Source organism: Melozone crissalis, unplaced genomic scaffold, assembly GCF_028551555.1.
Source record: "Melozone crissalis strain CALT ecotype California unplaced genomic scaffold, PUWL_Pcris_2 ptg000026l_1, whole genome shotgun sequence".
Classification (NCBI taxonomy): domain Eukaryota; kingdom Metazoa; phylum Chordata; class Aves; order Passeriformes; family Passerellidae; genus Melozone; species Melozone crissalis.
Genome location: NW_026535804.1, coordinates 7,796,723 through 7,813,428, shown reverse-complemented (window position 1 = coordinate 7,813,428; position 16,706 = coordinate 7,796,723). Strand labels below are relative to the sequence as shown.

Genomic DNA, 16,706 nt, shown 5'->3' with positions numbered 1-16,706 from the left:
TTTTGTCCATCTCTATTGTGACAAGGGACAGCAAATGTCACCCAGACCCTGTGTGAGACTCCAAGCAGAGAGCTTTCCCAGGAAAAGCCTATTTCCACAGGAAAAGCCCCATTTCCCCAGGAAAGCCCAGTTTTCCCAGGAAAACCCCATTTTCCCAGGAACCAGTCCTTTCCCAGATGCCATTCCCACCTCTGTGTGCTCAGTGATGCTCTGTCTGTCACTGCCACGGTGTCCACCCAGCCACCTCTCTGTGCCCTCTGCACCAGGGACACTCCAGTCCTCACTGCTCTCCCATTCCAGATGGGATTAAAGCCCAGTGACCCACACAGGTGTGTGCCAGGTGTGTTCCTCCCACCTGGCCCCTGTGCTCTCCTCACCTCAGTAAACCTGCAGCTTCCAGAGACCATTCCAGGAACAATTACTTTTATTAGTAAGTATCTATCATCACAACATATTCACTTAAATCCTCCCTGTGCTGTGCTTTCACTATGGATTCCATTGAGCACACTGGATATTAACAGCATTTCCAGTGTTTCTAAGATTTACAGGGGTGTTAGCAACACACAGCTGATAACCACAACATCTGCTCACCTCCCAGCTTCCAACATCACACACACCACAAAGAAACACTCATGGAGGGAAAAGGAATAAATTCTCGAGGATTTCACAAGCCACTGGACTATTTGAGTGTTTTGGAGAAGGCTGCTGATTTTACTGATGGATGATTTTAAAACTGCTTTGGATCATGAAGAGAAATAAAAACCAGATTTAAGTTTAGCACTCTCTGGGTGTGGTGTATCAGGCTCTGGGCTGGGATCTTGCAGTGCAGTGTCAGATCCCAGGACATTGCTCTGGCTGTCCTGGAGGACTCCAGACCCTGGCAGGGGGTTCAGAGACCTTGGCACAGAGTCACAAACACCTGTGCCTTTGATTTTAGCCCATGGAAACAATTAGCAACTATGTGTGAAGATTTACAAGCCGCAAGAGTTTGAGTAGAATGATAGTGAATTTGTCACAGGGTGAAAAAGTAGAATTTTGGGGTTTTTAGAATGGGGGTTCAAGAGGCAAGATGGAGGAATCTGGGCATGTCCCGTCCTTCTTCTTCTTCTTGTCCTCCATCTTCTGCTGTGATGGTGACACTTCTGGATTGGTTTAGAGCAGAGGCAGACTGTCTAACGTAGGTGATAAGTATTGGGAAATTATTGTTAATAAAGTACGTGTAGTTCTCAGTATAAAAAGCCAACACCACCCCAAGGACAGGGACTGTGCCACAAACCAACCTGCAGGACAGATCTCAGCAGGTCAGAGAAAGAATGTAACAGATAAGAGAAAATAAACAACCTTGAAAAGCAGAGCTGAGGAATCCCAACTTCTTCTTCTGTCACAGAGCTGGAAAAAAAGACTTTTTAATACCTGGGGAGCCATTTCAGCAACACCAAACCCGAGAGTGCAGCAGTGCAGGAATTACAGGATATTGATGTACAGCAGCCACCAACCTGGGCCATGTCCCCTGCACCTCTGTCCCTTCCTCACAGGCCCTGTTGGGTCACATCCCCAGGACACAGAGGTAACCTGGGAATCCATCAGAGAGATGGAATTTGTTAATCTCAGCATTGAACTGTTTAAATGCTGTGACATTGTGAGGGGTTTGCAGAGCAGGGCCTGTGCTGGTGCCTCAGACCTGCAGCAGCAGGGCCACCCCAGCGAGCACCCACTTGGACGGGTTCTCCTTGGTTTTCAGGTTGAAAGTCCACACGTAGGTCGGGCCTCTCTGTCGTGTTCTGTACAGAGGACACGGGTACAAGCCCCTGGTGTCCTGCTTGTCATCAGGAATGGCCCTGATGAACACCACAGGCATGGCTGGGGTCAGCTCCTTGAGCCTGGCCTCTGTGATGGTCCCGGCCTGCAGAGAGAAGGAGACAAAGGTCACATCCCCAAGGCGTCCACCAGCTGATGGACCTGAACCCATGTGATGTTTATCCAAGCTGCTCCTGCTGGGGAAGTGCAAACAGCTTCTCCAGGGTCAGGGGGCTGGATGAGCCTCTTTGAGGAAGGAGGTCTGGATCCAAGAGCTCCCTGTCTCACCATGACCCTCCTCAACTCACCAGAGTAGATAATCTCAAAGCTCCAGCTGCCTGCACTCCCACCAGGTGCCCAAACCCTCACATCCAAGCTGAATTTGTGTGGGGACAGTGTCCCTGGCCCTGTCCAGCCATATTATCAACAAAGTTTCACTTCTCTTCTCCTGGTTTCTACTGAGATGCAGCTTGGGGCCATTTCCTCTTGTCCTATTGCCAGGGAACAGGGACAGGACAAGAGGAAAAGGCCTCGAGCTGGGCCAGGGCAGGCTCTGGGTGGACATCAGCAGGGATTTCTTAGTTGAAAGGGTGATTAAACATTGCCCAGGGAGGTTTGGAGCGCCCATCCCTGGAGGTGTCCCAGGAACACCTGGATGTAGCACTCAGTGATTGGGGCTGGGGACAAGGTGGGGATCAGGCACAGCTTGGCCTGGATAGGCTGGGGACAAGATGGGCATTGGGCACAGCTTGGCCTGGATGGGCTGGGGGATCTTTTCCAACCTCAGTGATCCTGGGATTATTCTCATGCATCTCTTTCTCAGAGATCATCATCTCTCAGACCAGAATCACCTTGTGGGAGGTGCTGCTTGTGGTGGGAGAAAGGTTGGACACCTGAACCATGGGGATGGAGAACAGCCCCAAAAGCCACCACAGGCTTATTCCCACTCTCATGATGCAAGCAAGAGAATTCAAAATGACTTTTCTGAGGGAATATCACCAATAAATATCAAGTCCCATTATTCTCCTCCAAGCAATGCCCTGCCCAGCAGGCTGCCCACTGCAGGAGAGGGAGAGAACCCTGCCAGGGTAAGAAATCAAGTTTGTTTCTCTAATTTGGGTCTCTCTGACATTTTCTCTCTCTCTTCATGACAATAAAATACCCTGCACATCAATCCATTTCCAGAGAAAACTGCCTAATGGAGGCTAGAGAGACCAAATGAAAATAAACAGGGAAATGAAAACGAAACTTTTCAGCACTAAAGAAACTGCCTCTCACTGCAGCTGAGCTTCACATATCATCATTATTCCAAATGCTCTCAGATCAGAGCTGTGGGGTGAGATTCAGCCTCTCCAGCAGTTTATTTAGTTCTGTAACGAGCAAAGAAAAATCATCCCCCTTGCCACACACCTCGGTTTAATTGTACTAATGCCATCTGTTATGCTCAGCTATGAAAAATCCAACTCTCATTTAGGATTTTATATTTCCAACGTGCTGAACAAACATTAAATAATTCGTATAATACCTTGCAAAGTAGCTATTTATGAAACATTATTATGCACTCTTCTTAAATTCACACCTTTCATTCCTGAGACTGGGTTTTAATCAAGTCTTTCTCTTTTTTTTTTACTGCTGAGAATACTTCAAATGTAATTTCCAAGAGATATTCTACCTGTTTCTGGGTTAACAAGAGCTGAAATCTTCCCGAGGTACCTCCATGTAAGATATCATTTTGTTATGTCTGGGCTGATTCTCATTTGCATTTTTTATCGCTCTCATCATCAGAAAATTAATTCTGCTCTGAAAGCAGTTCTTCCTGACTAGCAGCACAGCCCTCGTGGTGCAGAGCCACTGTTCTGTGCCTGGAGAGCTCAGCCTCAGCTGCTAAAGGATCCCTCAGCCTCAGCTCCTAAAGGATCCCTCACTTCTGCTTGTCCCAGATTCCCAGCAGGAAACTGAGAGTGGGGTGGGGCAGTTATCTTCTGTTCATGGCGCAGTTTTCTTTATCTCTTCCACAAGCAATCCTCCCTCCAGGAGATCTCTTCTGTTAATGCGCCATTAGTTATTAATTATCTTCTCTTCATGGGCCACTGAGTGTCCCTGCATGGCTGATGAAATTCCATCATCCCAAGGGGAGATGCTCCGCCCAGGGGGAGGAGCCAAGGATTCCTACCTGGATATAATCTGAGGTTTCAAGCATTCCTACCTGGATATGATCTGAGTTTTTGGGATACAAGAGCAGCCTTTCCACTGCATTCCCAGAGGAACAGCATCTGCCTCTTCCACTGGACCTTCAGAGGAAGACTCTACCTTTCTACAGGATCCCTGCTCCACCAGAACCACACCTGACACTGCAGGAGGGCTGCAGCCACAACTCCAATGGGACTGCTGCCAACACCCTGATCCACAAAGTATAAGGTCCTATTCTGACTCTATCAGTGTTATTTTGGTTTACTGCATTGTTTATTTTGTTTTCTTCCCTAATAAAGAACTTTTTTTCCTGCTCTCATACCTTTGCCTGAGAACCTCTTCATTTCAAAATTATAATAATTCAGAGGGAGAGGGTTTTTTTCCATTTTAGGGGAGTTTCCTGCCTTCCTTAGCACACACCTGTCTTTTCAAACCAAGACAGGGTCCCAGCACAGGTTCCTCACACCACAGCCCCTTTGGGGTCAGCAGGGAAGGGGACATGGAGCCAGCAGGGAAAAGGGACACAGAGCCAGCAGGGAAGAGGACAAGGAGCCAGCAGGGAAGGGGACAAGGAGCCAGCAGGGAAAAGGGACACAGAGCCAGCAGAGAAAGGAACGAGGAGCCAGCAGGGAAGGGGACATGGAGCCAGCAGGGAAGGGGACAAGAAACCTGCCAGGAGCACTCCAAGGTGGTCCCTGAGTCATGAGGTCAGTGGCTTCAGCTGGACAAGGGGAATGAAAAAACTCTTCCCTGTGAAGGTGGTGAGGCCCTGCCTTGTGGCTGCCCCTTGGAGGTGTCCAAGGCCAGGCTGGACAGGGCTTGGAGCAGCCTGGGTTAGAGGAAGGTGTCCCTGCCCATGGGGGGGTGGAATGAGCTGATTTTTAAGGTCCCTTCCAGCCCAAGCCAGCCTGGGATCCTGTTGTTCCATGGCAGGGGATGTGCTGTGCACAGCTGCCAAAGCTCAATGGGTGTGAAACCCACTCCTGCCCTTGTCCCACCACGTTCCAACCCCCTTGGAGAGGGCAGGGCACACTCTTGGCATCAAGCTCTCTTTTGCAGAGATCAAGAAAGCCAAGGATCAGCCAGCAGCTTGAGATGAAAGGTCTTCAAGTGTCCCCAGCCACAGCATCCCTCTGACTGTCACTGAGTCCCAGTGACTTTAACAGGGCTGCAGCAAGAGATCATTTGCACCCAAAATAATCTGCTTAGTTTCATTTCATCTAATAGCTGCCTGCTGTTTTGTAATGAATGTTTTATAAATTTAAGACACCCAAGGGCAAACATAAATGTTTAAATAAATAGAAAAATGTGAGTAGCAGAACATAGAAGGACTCTTTCCTTTTTTGGAGGCACAACCTAAATGTGAAATATTCTTTTAAAAGTGGAGGTGCTCCCCAGAGGAATTCTTCTAAACGTGGCCTGCCATTTTTATCAGAGGATTAATTTGGAAGGAGTAGACAACCCAAAAGAGCTGTGCACCTGTTTTAAAAGTCCTGCATCCAATAATGCACGCTGGTACTCGCTGGATTATAGGTAAAATGAATAGTTCCACTAGGTAGAAATGATATTTCAGTGGGAGCAGCAGCCCATAAAAATATCCTTTTCCTTTCTGAAATAAATTGAAGCATGATACCCAGAGATTATGAATGGCTCCATGAATATAATTGCTCAGTATCTTTCAATCACAAGGAAAATGTAATCAGAAAACCACATTTCCTGGTGTTGGGATGGTCTCTGAAGACAAATCCCATTGCTGGATGCAATCACCCAGACCAGTTATTGGAGGGAGGCAGAGGGGAGAAGCCAAGTATTTCCCAAAGATTTCTGGCTTTGCAACACCAAAACCTCTCACTCTCCATTTCCAGCTGGTAAAACCCAGACAGAACTCATTTTCTGGTCATAGTGGCAAAGAAAACATAACAGCAGGCACTGGAATGGAGTATTTGATTCTTAAATGGAGTATTTGATATGCAGGACTGGGAATTTTTAACAGCTCTCTGTGTCCAGCTGATTTCTGTCAGGTTTTTAGGGCAGCAGAAATCCAGTTCTCCCTGCGGCAGGGGCTGTGATCTCCCAAGGGTTGTGTGAGGAAGGGAACAGCCAGGGAGCTGTGGGAGCAGAGCTGGGAGCTGGACAGGGCTCTGGGATTGTCTGTGTGAACAGAGCCCAGACTCCAAGAGCAGAGATCTGAGCTGACCCACTGAGATCCTCACTGCCATCTCCCAGCAGAGCCCTTGCCAACGTTCCTGGCTGCCTGTGGCTTCCCAGATCCAATTCAGGCCATTTCCAGAGCAAAATAAAAAACAGCCTGGAGCTTTGAACTGCCCAAGGAGATGTGATGAAATGGCATCCATCATGGAGGGCACAGCTTTCCCTAATTTCCTCTCCTTCATGGAAAACCATTGCAGAGAGGGAGATGATTTATGAAAAATTAGTGGAGAGTGTTGGATCAGAAGAGACAAATAAGTAGAGAGTGTTGGATCAGAATTTCAGGGCTGTTGGGGAAGATGAAACAGGAAAGCCTTATAAATATGATTGCCTGGCAAAAGATTTTGAGAATATGGAAACTATAAGTGAGATTGACATGAAAGCAAACTTTGAGATACCTCAGTTACTGAACAACTGGAAAACAATGGTGTGGCCACTGAAGGTAATCCCCTTTTGATGGAACAATACCCTCTGCTTGCAGACAGGTCCAAGGGTCAGAGTGGACCCTGCTAGCTTGGCAGAAGGGGCCCAAAGACGAGTTTGTAGGGTTTAAAATGTAACACAGAATGAAAATGTAATGATTCTTATAGACTGTATGTAAATGCTATAGGATTTGTATCTTGTACTAGATTGGTTAGTGAGAATTAGAATATTCAACGCAGAAGAAGATTTATTATATTGTAACGGGAACCTTGCTCTCTTACTCCTTTTACCCTCTTACACTTCTACGCTCCTGCCCTTTTACTCTCTTACCCTTTACCCTCTCATCCTCTCTCCCCCTCTTTTCTCCAGGGCCTGCTCTGAGCTGTGGCTGGCAGCTCCCAGCAGGGCCCTGCACTCACACCCTTTGCTATAAACCCCAAGTTCCAGCCCTGGCTGCAGAGATCTCTGGTCTCTGTCCATCCCAACCATCCTACCCCTGATGCTGCTACACAGAGCCACACCTGTGGCTTCTCCTTCAGCCCCAGAGCCTTGCAGACCTCACCTGAGCATCCCAGCGTGCTCCCTCCATGAACAGCCCGTGCACATAGGCCCCTTCACGAGGAGCACTGGCAAAATCCTCTCTGCTTTTCTTGGTCACGTCACACTGCAGCGCCATCCTGTCCAGGGGCCACCTGTTCTTGTGGGCTGTGCTCTGCATGATGGCCGTCAGGAGGGCCTGGGGGTTGAAGAACCCTCCCAGCCACAGCGTGGAGGGCAAGGAGAAGTCTCTGGTCCAGGCTTCCAGCTCGCTGCTGCGGGCCAGCAGGTCAGCAAACCACGAGCCCAGGCTGGCTGTGGAAGGGTAGGATCTCCTCACCCAGGACTCAGGCACGGTGCCAAAGAAAAGGGAGTTCTGCAGGGTCTCCATCTCGCTGGTCATGGTCAGTTCCCCCTGAGGAGAAAGGGTGTCAGCATGATGTTATCTGAAAAATCCTCTTTGCCCAGGATTTCTTCTCCTGGGAAGATGAGAAGCCTCAGAGAGGAATGCAAACAATTATTATCTGATTGCTGCTCCTGTGTTCGCTGCTTTGGAATTTGGATTGGGCATTTTTCACCAACAACAGGTGAATGTTTGATTGGTTCTATGTGAACTGTTTTAATTTAATTAATGACCAATTGTGGTCCAGCTGTGTCAAGGCTCTGAGGAGTCACAGGGTTTTATTATTTTTTATTGTTAAACCTTCTGATGTATCCTTTTTCTTTCTGTAGTATAGTTTTAGAATAGCATAATATAATATAATATAATATAATATAATATAATATAATATAATATGACATGACATGACATGACATGACATGACATGACATGACATGACATGACATAATATAACATAATAATTTATCAGCCTTCTGAGAACTTGGAGTCAGCTTCTCATCTCTCACCTCATCCTGGGGACCCTCACAAGCACCACAAAGAGCACAGTCAGCACTGACACTGCCCAGCAGAGCCTGCTTGGAAGCAGAGCTGGGCCAGGGCATGAAGAAGAGCACAGAATCCCACACAGACACTGCTGGCCACATACTCTGGGTGACTTCATGAGTTTGGGTTTTTTCTGCACACTTTCTATTGCATATTTCTGCATCCTGCTGTAAAAAAATTATTGAGAGGGAAAACTGTGTATAATGACAGCAGTAGGGGTGTCCCTCAGTTGTGCTGGTGTTATTTCTGTTTTCTCTCATGGACTCATAGATTTTCAAAGGCGTAAAGCTGTTCTTGCTCACTGCCAGGGCAGGATACTGGAGTTTCTGATGATCTACTCTAAAACTGTCCAAATATTTGTTATTTTGACTCCTATCCCCCTCCTCTCCTCCACTTCCCCTCACTCCTCCCCTCATTTACTGCTTTGCAGTGCAAGATTTTCTGACTCCACATGTTGTCTGCAAATGTAATCACAGCTCCTTCCACAGCAGGGAAGGAGCACAACAAAGTAAGATATGATTCAGCCAAGTGAGATAAAGAGAGAGGTTTGACTTTTCCTTTGTGCAGCAATTAATTAGTTCCAAAGCCTTTAGAAACCTGTATCAGTTCTGCCAGAAGAGCTGAATTCCAGGACATTCCACTGAAAGACAAGGTGAGGTTGGACAACACTGGAACAGGTTGTCCGCAGTGGAGTCTCCATCTTTGGAAATGTTCAAAACCCACCAGGGCATGGTCCAAACAAGCTGCTCTGCCTGTCTCTGCTCAGGATGGTGTTGGAGCAATGTCCTGACCAACTCTGTGATTCTGGCTCACTCAAACCAAGCAGAATAAAAAGAGAAAATCTGCAAATGCCAACTGAGCTTCCCTGGTATGGAATGGTCTCCACAGTTCAATCTCTGCAGCTCTGTGCTCAGCTGGAGGGGTACAATACCCCCAGAACTCTGGAGACCCACAGATAATGTCCATCACTGCTCTCCATTGTAAACACTTCCTTTTGTTCCCTTATCGTTTGGCCAAAATTTATCTCATTTACAATTTCTCTTTGCCTCGGGCAAAGTGTTTTTTGGAAAGATTAACTGAAACCAGTGGAGCCATTGCTGAGAACAAGGGGGAGGGAATTGGGTCAGTCTATTCACATTAAAAGATTCCAACTGTTCTTACACAGGACTTCAGTGCCTCCAGCAGTGAGGTCAGCAGAGGTGCCCTTTGCTGGGGCCACAAAAATCCAGAAAGCTTTAGAAAAAGTTGAAATCTTCTTAAAGCAGCCCCCACAGTTGTTTAGCAATGCTTGGCAGAGCCCAGCAGTTCAAGATCTCTGCAGTTTGTTCCCGTGCTAGCCATGCCCTTTAGGACACACTGACAGCTGAGAAAGACATTTAATATCACCAAATCTAGTCACAGAATTGTGATTTGGACAAAGTGTGACATCAAATTTCATATGGGGAAGAATGTGCTGTTTAATATTGGTAGGGGAATGAGGGGATGCAGAGTGTGCAAACAAACCACAAACAAAATTAACCCCAGGAATCTGTAACACAGGTTGCAAACCTCTCCCCAAACCCTGCCCACATCATGGCAGGGAAGGAGATGGGGTCTGCAGAAAAGGCTCCTCAGAGGGCAGAGGCAGTCCCTGATCTGGGATTCAGAGACACCCTGGGGAGCAGATGGATAGAGAAAATCCTGAGGACAAAGGGTTTAAGATGGGTTTCAAAGCTACAACAGCAAATAAGGTGAAATGAAGAGCTGGAAGAAGCAGCACTTGCAATTAACACTAAAATATGAGGAAATCTCCATCACAATCTCCATCCTCAGGAGAAACTGGACACAGAGAGGAACCATCAATGGGCTGGGCTGAAGTCATGGCAGGACCATGCAGGGAGAGCAAGAATGCTGCACTGGGCACAGCAGGACACTGGAACAGGATCATTCTGTGCTCCTGGAAGTGCTGTGACATGGGCAAGAATATGGCAGAATGTGCGTGAGCAGCCAAATTGATTTAAAGACAGCCCCCCTCGATCATATATCATGTCTAGTTTTACTTTCAGGAAACAAATGAATTAGCAAATGTAATTCTCAGCAAGGCTTGAGAAAAGCAATTTTTAAAGTCTGCACACTGAAGCATGCTTTGAGTCTCCTGTGAGGGTTCAAAGCATCTACAGCAGCAATCTCATAGAGTTGTCCAAACACAATTATGCATAAATTTGCATTTCAGATGCTGAATACTAAAGTGCGTCAGAAATTATTCAAGTTACTTTTTAAATTTTTTTTCCCAAACGCTGGGAGTAATTTTCATTTAAAGACACCCTTGAAGGAAATCCTAATCAGCCTGCAGCCATTCCCTCAAGATGAGCACTCTACAGACACAAACTGTTTCCTCAGTTCAGGTTATTTTCACTTAATACCCAGCTTGCCTATCAAAATTTGGTCTTTGTTATTTTACAATATATATTATCCTCATTTTGGAGGCTCATCCTTCACCCAAATTGCAAAGAAGAGGATCTGCTTGCAAAAGATGAGGCTGGTACAACATTAACATGCAAGTGCTTCAGCCCAGCTTCTGGTTCCACCCAAGCCAGCCAGAACAAAGGGCTTTGAAATGCAACATGCCAGTTATTTCTGATGGCTACCAGTCTATTGCAATTTCTCTTCCTCCTAATGGGATGTCTCCTATTTTTGGACCAAACAATCACTTTCCGCTAGGACGACACGATGAATTATTCAAAAATTCAAATTAGGCGTGACATTTCCGAATCGCCTTCTTTTGGCAGATCCTTCAGTCAGTTAAAAACAATAAGCCTTGTTTTCTCTGGGCTTTATTTATTCTCTGCTGAACTCTGTGGGGCCTGGCTTGTAAGCTCTCCTCTTCTGAGTGCTGTCAGTGCAGGGCCCCAGCCCCAGAGAGGAAGGAGCCTTGACAGCTCTTTAATTGTCAGCAAGGGCAGTTACAGCAGGATTTCTTCAGTGCAAGGCCCAGAGTCAAGTGAGGGCAGCACCAGGAAGAGCCTTCAGCCCCTCTGGCTGCTCTGTGGTCCCCCAGGTGTGGGAGGTGATGGGAGGGATGCTGAGCAGGGTTTTGGGTCATGCACAAGCTTTAATTCAGCTCTGCAGGGACCCACATGTGGCCTTTGGCTGCAGACACAAGAACTGGGCTCCAGTTTTGCCAGGAGAACCCTGGTTTGGATATAAGGAAAGCTTTCTTCAGGAAAGCTGTGAAGCACTGGAACAAGCTGTGGTGCAGTCACCAGCCACAGGCTGACAGAATATTCTGATAGAATATTCCCAGCTGGAAGGGACCCTCAAGGATCATCAAGTCCAACTCTTAGACCAGGGACTGAATCCCCAGCCTTGGTGGGGTCAGCACCAGCTGAGCCCAAGTGCCCTGGAAGTGCCCAAAGAACCATCTGGACCTGAGCCCATGGTTTAGGGGTGAGCACGGTGCTGCTGCTGGGGTGATGGTTGGACTTGGGAATCTCAAAGGGCTTCTCCAGCCTTAAGGACTCCATGGTTCTTGGAGCTGCCACTGATGGCCTCTCAGAGCCTGCAGATGTGTGTCTGCAGCAAAGACCAGATTTTCCAAACACTAGAAATGCCAAATGCTGCTCTGCTCTGCTGCTCTCCTCCAGTCTCAGCCCCAGGATTTCTCTGAATTCCAGCTCAGGGGCTGCCTCTGCCCTCTGAGGAGCCTTTTCTGCAGACCCCATCTCCTTCCCTGCCATGATGTGGGCAGGGTTTGGGGAGAGGTTTGCAGCCTGTGTTACAGATTCCTGGGGTTAATTTTGTTTGTGGTTTGTTTGCCCACTCTGCATCCCCTCATTCCCCTACCAATATTAAACAGCACGTTCTTCCCCACATGAAATCTAATTGCCACCCCTTGTCCAAGTCACAATTATATCTTGTTTGGGGCTCTGGGATTGAAACATTAAATCACTTCTGTTTACCTGTCTCAGGAAATGGAATTTTCAATTCCACTGCCTTATGCTAGAAAATAAGAGAAATCTGTTTATGATAATTGACTACATAAATATCAGCTTCTTTCAAAACGGGCTGCACATACTGACCCACACCTGTGTCCAGGATATCTCTGCTTTCACAAGCACCAGCAGCCAATGCAGTGCACACACATCTGCAGCTGCTGCTCCAGGCTGCAGCTGGGATTTGGGAGCAGCTTGGTGCCCAAACCCCAAGCCAAGCCTGCCCCTCCTCGTGCAGGGTGGGCAGCTGAAGGTTTCTTTTTCTAGCTGCCCCTGGGAGAGGTTTGAGATGTCATTCCATCTCAGGCAGGCCCTCCCTGCCCACCCTCAGCTCTCCTATGAACAGGCTGGGTCCAAGCCATGCTGTGCACATCAGCTGTGGGAGCTCAGCATGCCCCTGAGATGGGATTGTGAGAAATAGCTCCTCACCTGTCATAGTTTAGGAAGGTTTATTAAACCTTATCAAAAATACAACAGAAGACTGAGTAAAGAAAAAAGGTTACGGTGCTGGCAGCGAAAGATTTTCCCTGCCATGTGCTCAGCCCCCTCACAATGGAGGTTTTTTCCCTTTTAACCCCTCCTAAAGTTCTGTCTATCAACCCCTTCTTTGCTGTCTAGTGGTGGAGATCTCTTCCTCAAATCCTGACTGGAGGTGAGTGTCACCATAGTGACAATCTGACCCTCCCAGATGTCCCTTGATAACCATGTGAGGGGATACAACATAACTATAAATCTATAAAACTTTTCTTAACCTACATACATGATATTTGTCCATTAATTGTGAGAGCCAATCAATGCATTACTCATCTATCACAGGATCACAGCCTGCAATTCTGGAAATGATGGAGCAGGGGATGCCCCAGGACCCAGCTGTGGCATGAGGGGGAGGCAGGGCAGTGCTGAGGCTTTGCTCTGCCAGCACCAGGCTGCATTGCTGTGCTGCACATGTGCCTCCCCAAGGGATGGACAGCAGCTGGCAGTGGGGAAGGGTCCCTGGGGGTGGCAAATTGGAGGGGAAGGGCTGTCAGAGAGCACCAGGACTGCCAGGCAGCTCCTCACTCCCTGGCAGTGCAGCCTGATCCCTGCTGGCTCATCCCTAAGGGGCAGAGCAGCCTTTTCTGTTTTGTCCCACTGAGTGCCTGGGGGAGATGCAGAGGTGACGTCTCCTACAGTGGATGCAGCATCAATCACAGCCCTCCCTCACACCCTGCAGAACCAGAAATCTGCATCCCAAGGGGTGTGGAAAAGGCAGCAGCCAGGGGGACACAGATACCCCTGATCTGGGCAGAGACAGGGATGAGCTGAGCCATGGGATCTCTGACTGGGAGAGAGCAGATCCATGGGATCCCTGCCTGGTGCAGAGACAGGGATGAGCTGAGCCATGGGATCCCTGTCTAAAGCAGAGCAGATCCATGGGATCCCTGCCTGGGGCAGAGCTGATCCCTGTCTGGGACAGAGTCTGGTTCCACACCAGGGTGGGGATCAGCTACAGTGGAACCCCATGGATGGGGACATTCTAGCAGGTGGCTCACACCCAGTAAGGGAATTGTATCTTTTCTTGTGATTTCAGTCTTTTTCTCTTACAGTTCTGGACATTTTGTGCCTTCACACAAAGCCAATTTTTGCTTTCAGCTCAGCCTGTGCCTCTGAGATATTTTGTTCCAAGCTCCCCCCACTCCTGGACATTTCATGCAAAGGTTTGATTTTTGGCTCACCTTTAACTAGGCCATGTCTCAGTTTGTGAGTGACCTGCTGCTGCTGTGGCACAATCTGGGGTGGCCAGAAGTGCTCATCCCTTGTTCCCACAAGCCAGGCACTGCTGTGTGTGCCTGTGGACACTATGCCACTGCAAATCCTCCTGTGAGCCCTGTGGAGCCAGGCTGGCTTTGCAGCCAGCAGCGAATTCTTTCCTGAGACCCCTTTTATTCCCTGAGCAGCATCCTGCAGGATTTTCCAGCTCTCCTACTGATACCTTAAGATTTCAGCTTTTGTATTTATCAAATCCTATAGTGTATTAGTGTATAAATCTAAACTCCACATAAAGTGTAGTTAACTGCCTTCACATTTTGTTCACACAGAACAGTCCCTCTGAGATCCAAGGACACACCACAGGCCCTGAAAAGTATAAACAAATGTGAATTGTGGGGAGAAAACTGGGGGAATGTGACTTCATTACCTGAAGCTGTAATTGGATAATTAACCCCTGATGTGCAAACAGACCAAACTGATATCTGTATAAAAAACTTGTGACCATTGAGATGCCTTCAGTTTTATCTTTCATATTTCCCAGGCTCTGCACTGCATTGGTAAATAACTCTGAACTCCACAGAAAGTGTCAGCAAGGTCCCCTCACAGCTCAGGCACACAGAACAGTCCTTTTCCAGCTCCAGAACCAAGGACACCGCAGCAGCTTCAGCCCCAAAAAGTGCAAACAACAGGGAATGGAGGAGAGCAACCTGGGAGGGTGGGACTGCATCCCCTGGAGCTGGGACTGGACACTGAACCCAGCATGGAAATGGAGCAGAACTCATCAAAGGGTGAGAACTCCTGACTCTGAGTCCATCCTGGGTCCATCTTGGGTGCAGCCCTGGCTGGGCTCTTGCACTGCCCAAGGTGGATCCTTTGAGGCCTTTTAATAAATCCCCACTTTATTCCTTTAACTCTGTCCAGCCTGTGCTCCAGGAGCCTCTCCATGCATCAATCACCCATTCTGGGTGCAGCTCTGCAAGGCTTTGCAGTGCCCAAGGCGTTCCTATTGAAGACCTTTAATAAACCCCCAATTTATCCTCTTTTCTGTGTTTCAGGAGCCCCTCAGGCCACCAGTACCTTCAGGCCCAGCTCCAGCTCGCCCAGTGAGCGCCGCATTTCGGCCGTGAGCGTGTTCATGCGCTCGCACTCCTGCAGGGCCACCACGGCGTAGGGAGTCCTCTCCTCCAGCCTGGCCAGCAGCTCTGCCATGCTGAACTCATCTGGGAGTTTCTCTAACATCTCCTCCAGGAGGGTTTGCACCTGTGCCAAAGGGAGGAGAGAGAGGGCGATGCTGGTGGGTGATGTCCAGGCTCACAACCTGAACTCTGAGAACTCCCTCTGCCCTGTCAGTGCCTCCAAAACCATCCCTGTCAGCCCTGGGCACCTTTCAAAGAGCTTACCCTGTCCTATTTAAACCCAAATGCTGACAGAAGTTAATATCAGATGAGCAGCTTGCAAAATGATGGTTTTAAAATGTCCCTGTGACATGTGGCAGCCTCCTCCCTTCTCGGCTCTCTTATTTCTCCTGAGGTCACACTCACGAGGAGATGGATGGGGCTAGAGCCTCAGCTGAGCCTCAGGACAACACAGCTTATGAGCTGGTTTTCTCTGGTGTACTGATGGAGAGAGGTGATTACATAAAATTGAATTTTAAGCTGAATTTGGCATTCCGGACTAATGGGGCCACGGAAGGAAAGCATAACGAAACAGAATTATTTTCTGGTCACCACCACAGCTTCTTCAGAACTCTAGATACTAAACAGGGAAATCTCCAGTGCAAGAGGATCTTTGTAGTGTCTAAATAATTAAATAAACCCCTTTCTGACAGTGAGGCATGAAGCCCCTGCTGTCCCTGGGCTCAGCTGCATTTCCCAGGTTTAATGTGGAAGGTCTTTGCTTTACTTCTGAGCTGGAACCTGAGCAAGACTTCTGCTTGCTGACACCTTTTGGGCACACATAACACAGTTAAAATTCTATGATCCCAAGTGCCAAACATGGCCTGCAGGGCCAGTGCCAGCTAGGGCAGGGTAATTTTACAGCCAGGGCCACCAATATTCACATTTTGGACTCTGTGCTCGAATTCCCTCCTGTTGCTGCTCTTCCCAACCCTGCCAGCAGTGATGATGTGTGGGCTGTTACTGCAGCCACACAGGTGGCTAAAGCTGGAAAAGCTCCTCAACTGCACCTCAGGGGCACCACAGAAATATCTGCTCATTTGAAATTCCCCTGCAGGCCCCTGTGGCTCTGATTCCCTCTCAGCAATTACAGCTCGTTTGCTGTAGTGTGACCTCAGAGGTCTGTGGGAGGAACTGGACTTGTCAGAGCCTCGGGAAAATGACAGGCTCACATTTTCCCTGGGAGCTCCCTCAAATCACCTCAGCCAAACCAGGGCTGGAAATCCTTCAGTGGAGGAGCTGAGACAAGGCCTTGCTCACTCCCATCCAAGGACCAAGTGGAAGGGACAGCTTGGATAATGACAGGGATCACTTCAGGAAGAAAATGAGCTGTGGGAGTGTGTCCCCAGGCACAAGGCAGGGCACACTCTGCTTGCTCTGAGGCAGATTTTATTCCCAGACAGAGCCATGAGGACTTCTGTGCTCCTGTGAGAGTGTTCTTGACTGTCACCAGCAGTTTGCAGGGTGGTCATCAACTGTGGCACCACTGCTGGGGCACTCCCTGGAGGATCCTTTTGCTTCTCTGGGCTGAGGAGTTTATCTGTGTTTCAATAACAAAAGGGGTGGGAGGGGAGAAGAGGAACTCACATTTGCTATCTCTGTACATCTTGTTTGGCTTTGCTACCCCTGGATTATTCCCCTCACCTCAAATTTGAGTATGAACTGAAAATTGACCATGCTGGGCAATTCTAGGAGCCCCTTAGGGAAGGCAGT

At 48.3% G+C, this 16,706-nt stretch overlaps 1 protein-coding gene across 1 annotated transcript in view; it reads right to left on the bottom strand.

Annotated features, from left to right (window-relative positions):
* Nucleotides 1-450: 450 nt before the first annotated feature.
* Nucleotides 451-16,706, bottom strand: part of DNAH9 (dynein axonemal heavy chain 9) — a 149,601-nt gene continuing 133,345 nt past the window's right edge. The window contains exons 68-70 of the mRNA XM_054278578.1: nt 14,896-15,078; nt 7,181-7,570; nt 451-1,903 (exon numbers count right to left, since the gene is read on the bottom strand). Of these exons, the coding sequence (XP_054134553.1) occupies nt 1,676-1,903; nt 7,181-7,570; nt 14,896-15,078 (801 nt within the window). The 3' untranslated portion in view covers nt 451-1,675. The remainder of the gene's footprint in view (nt 1,904-7,180; nt 7,571-14,895; nt 15,079-16,706) is intronic.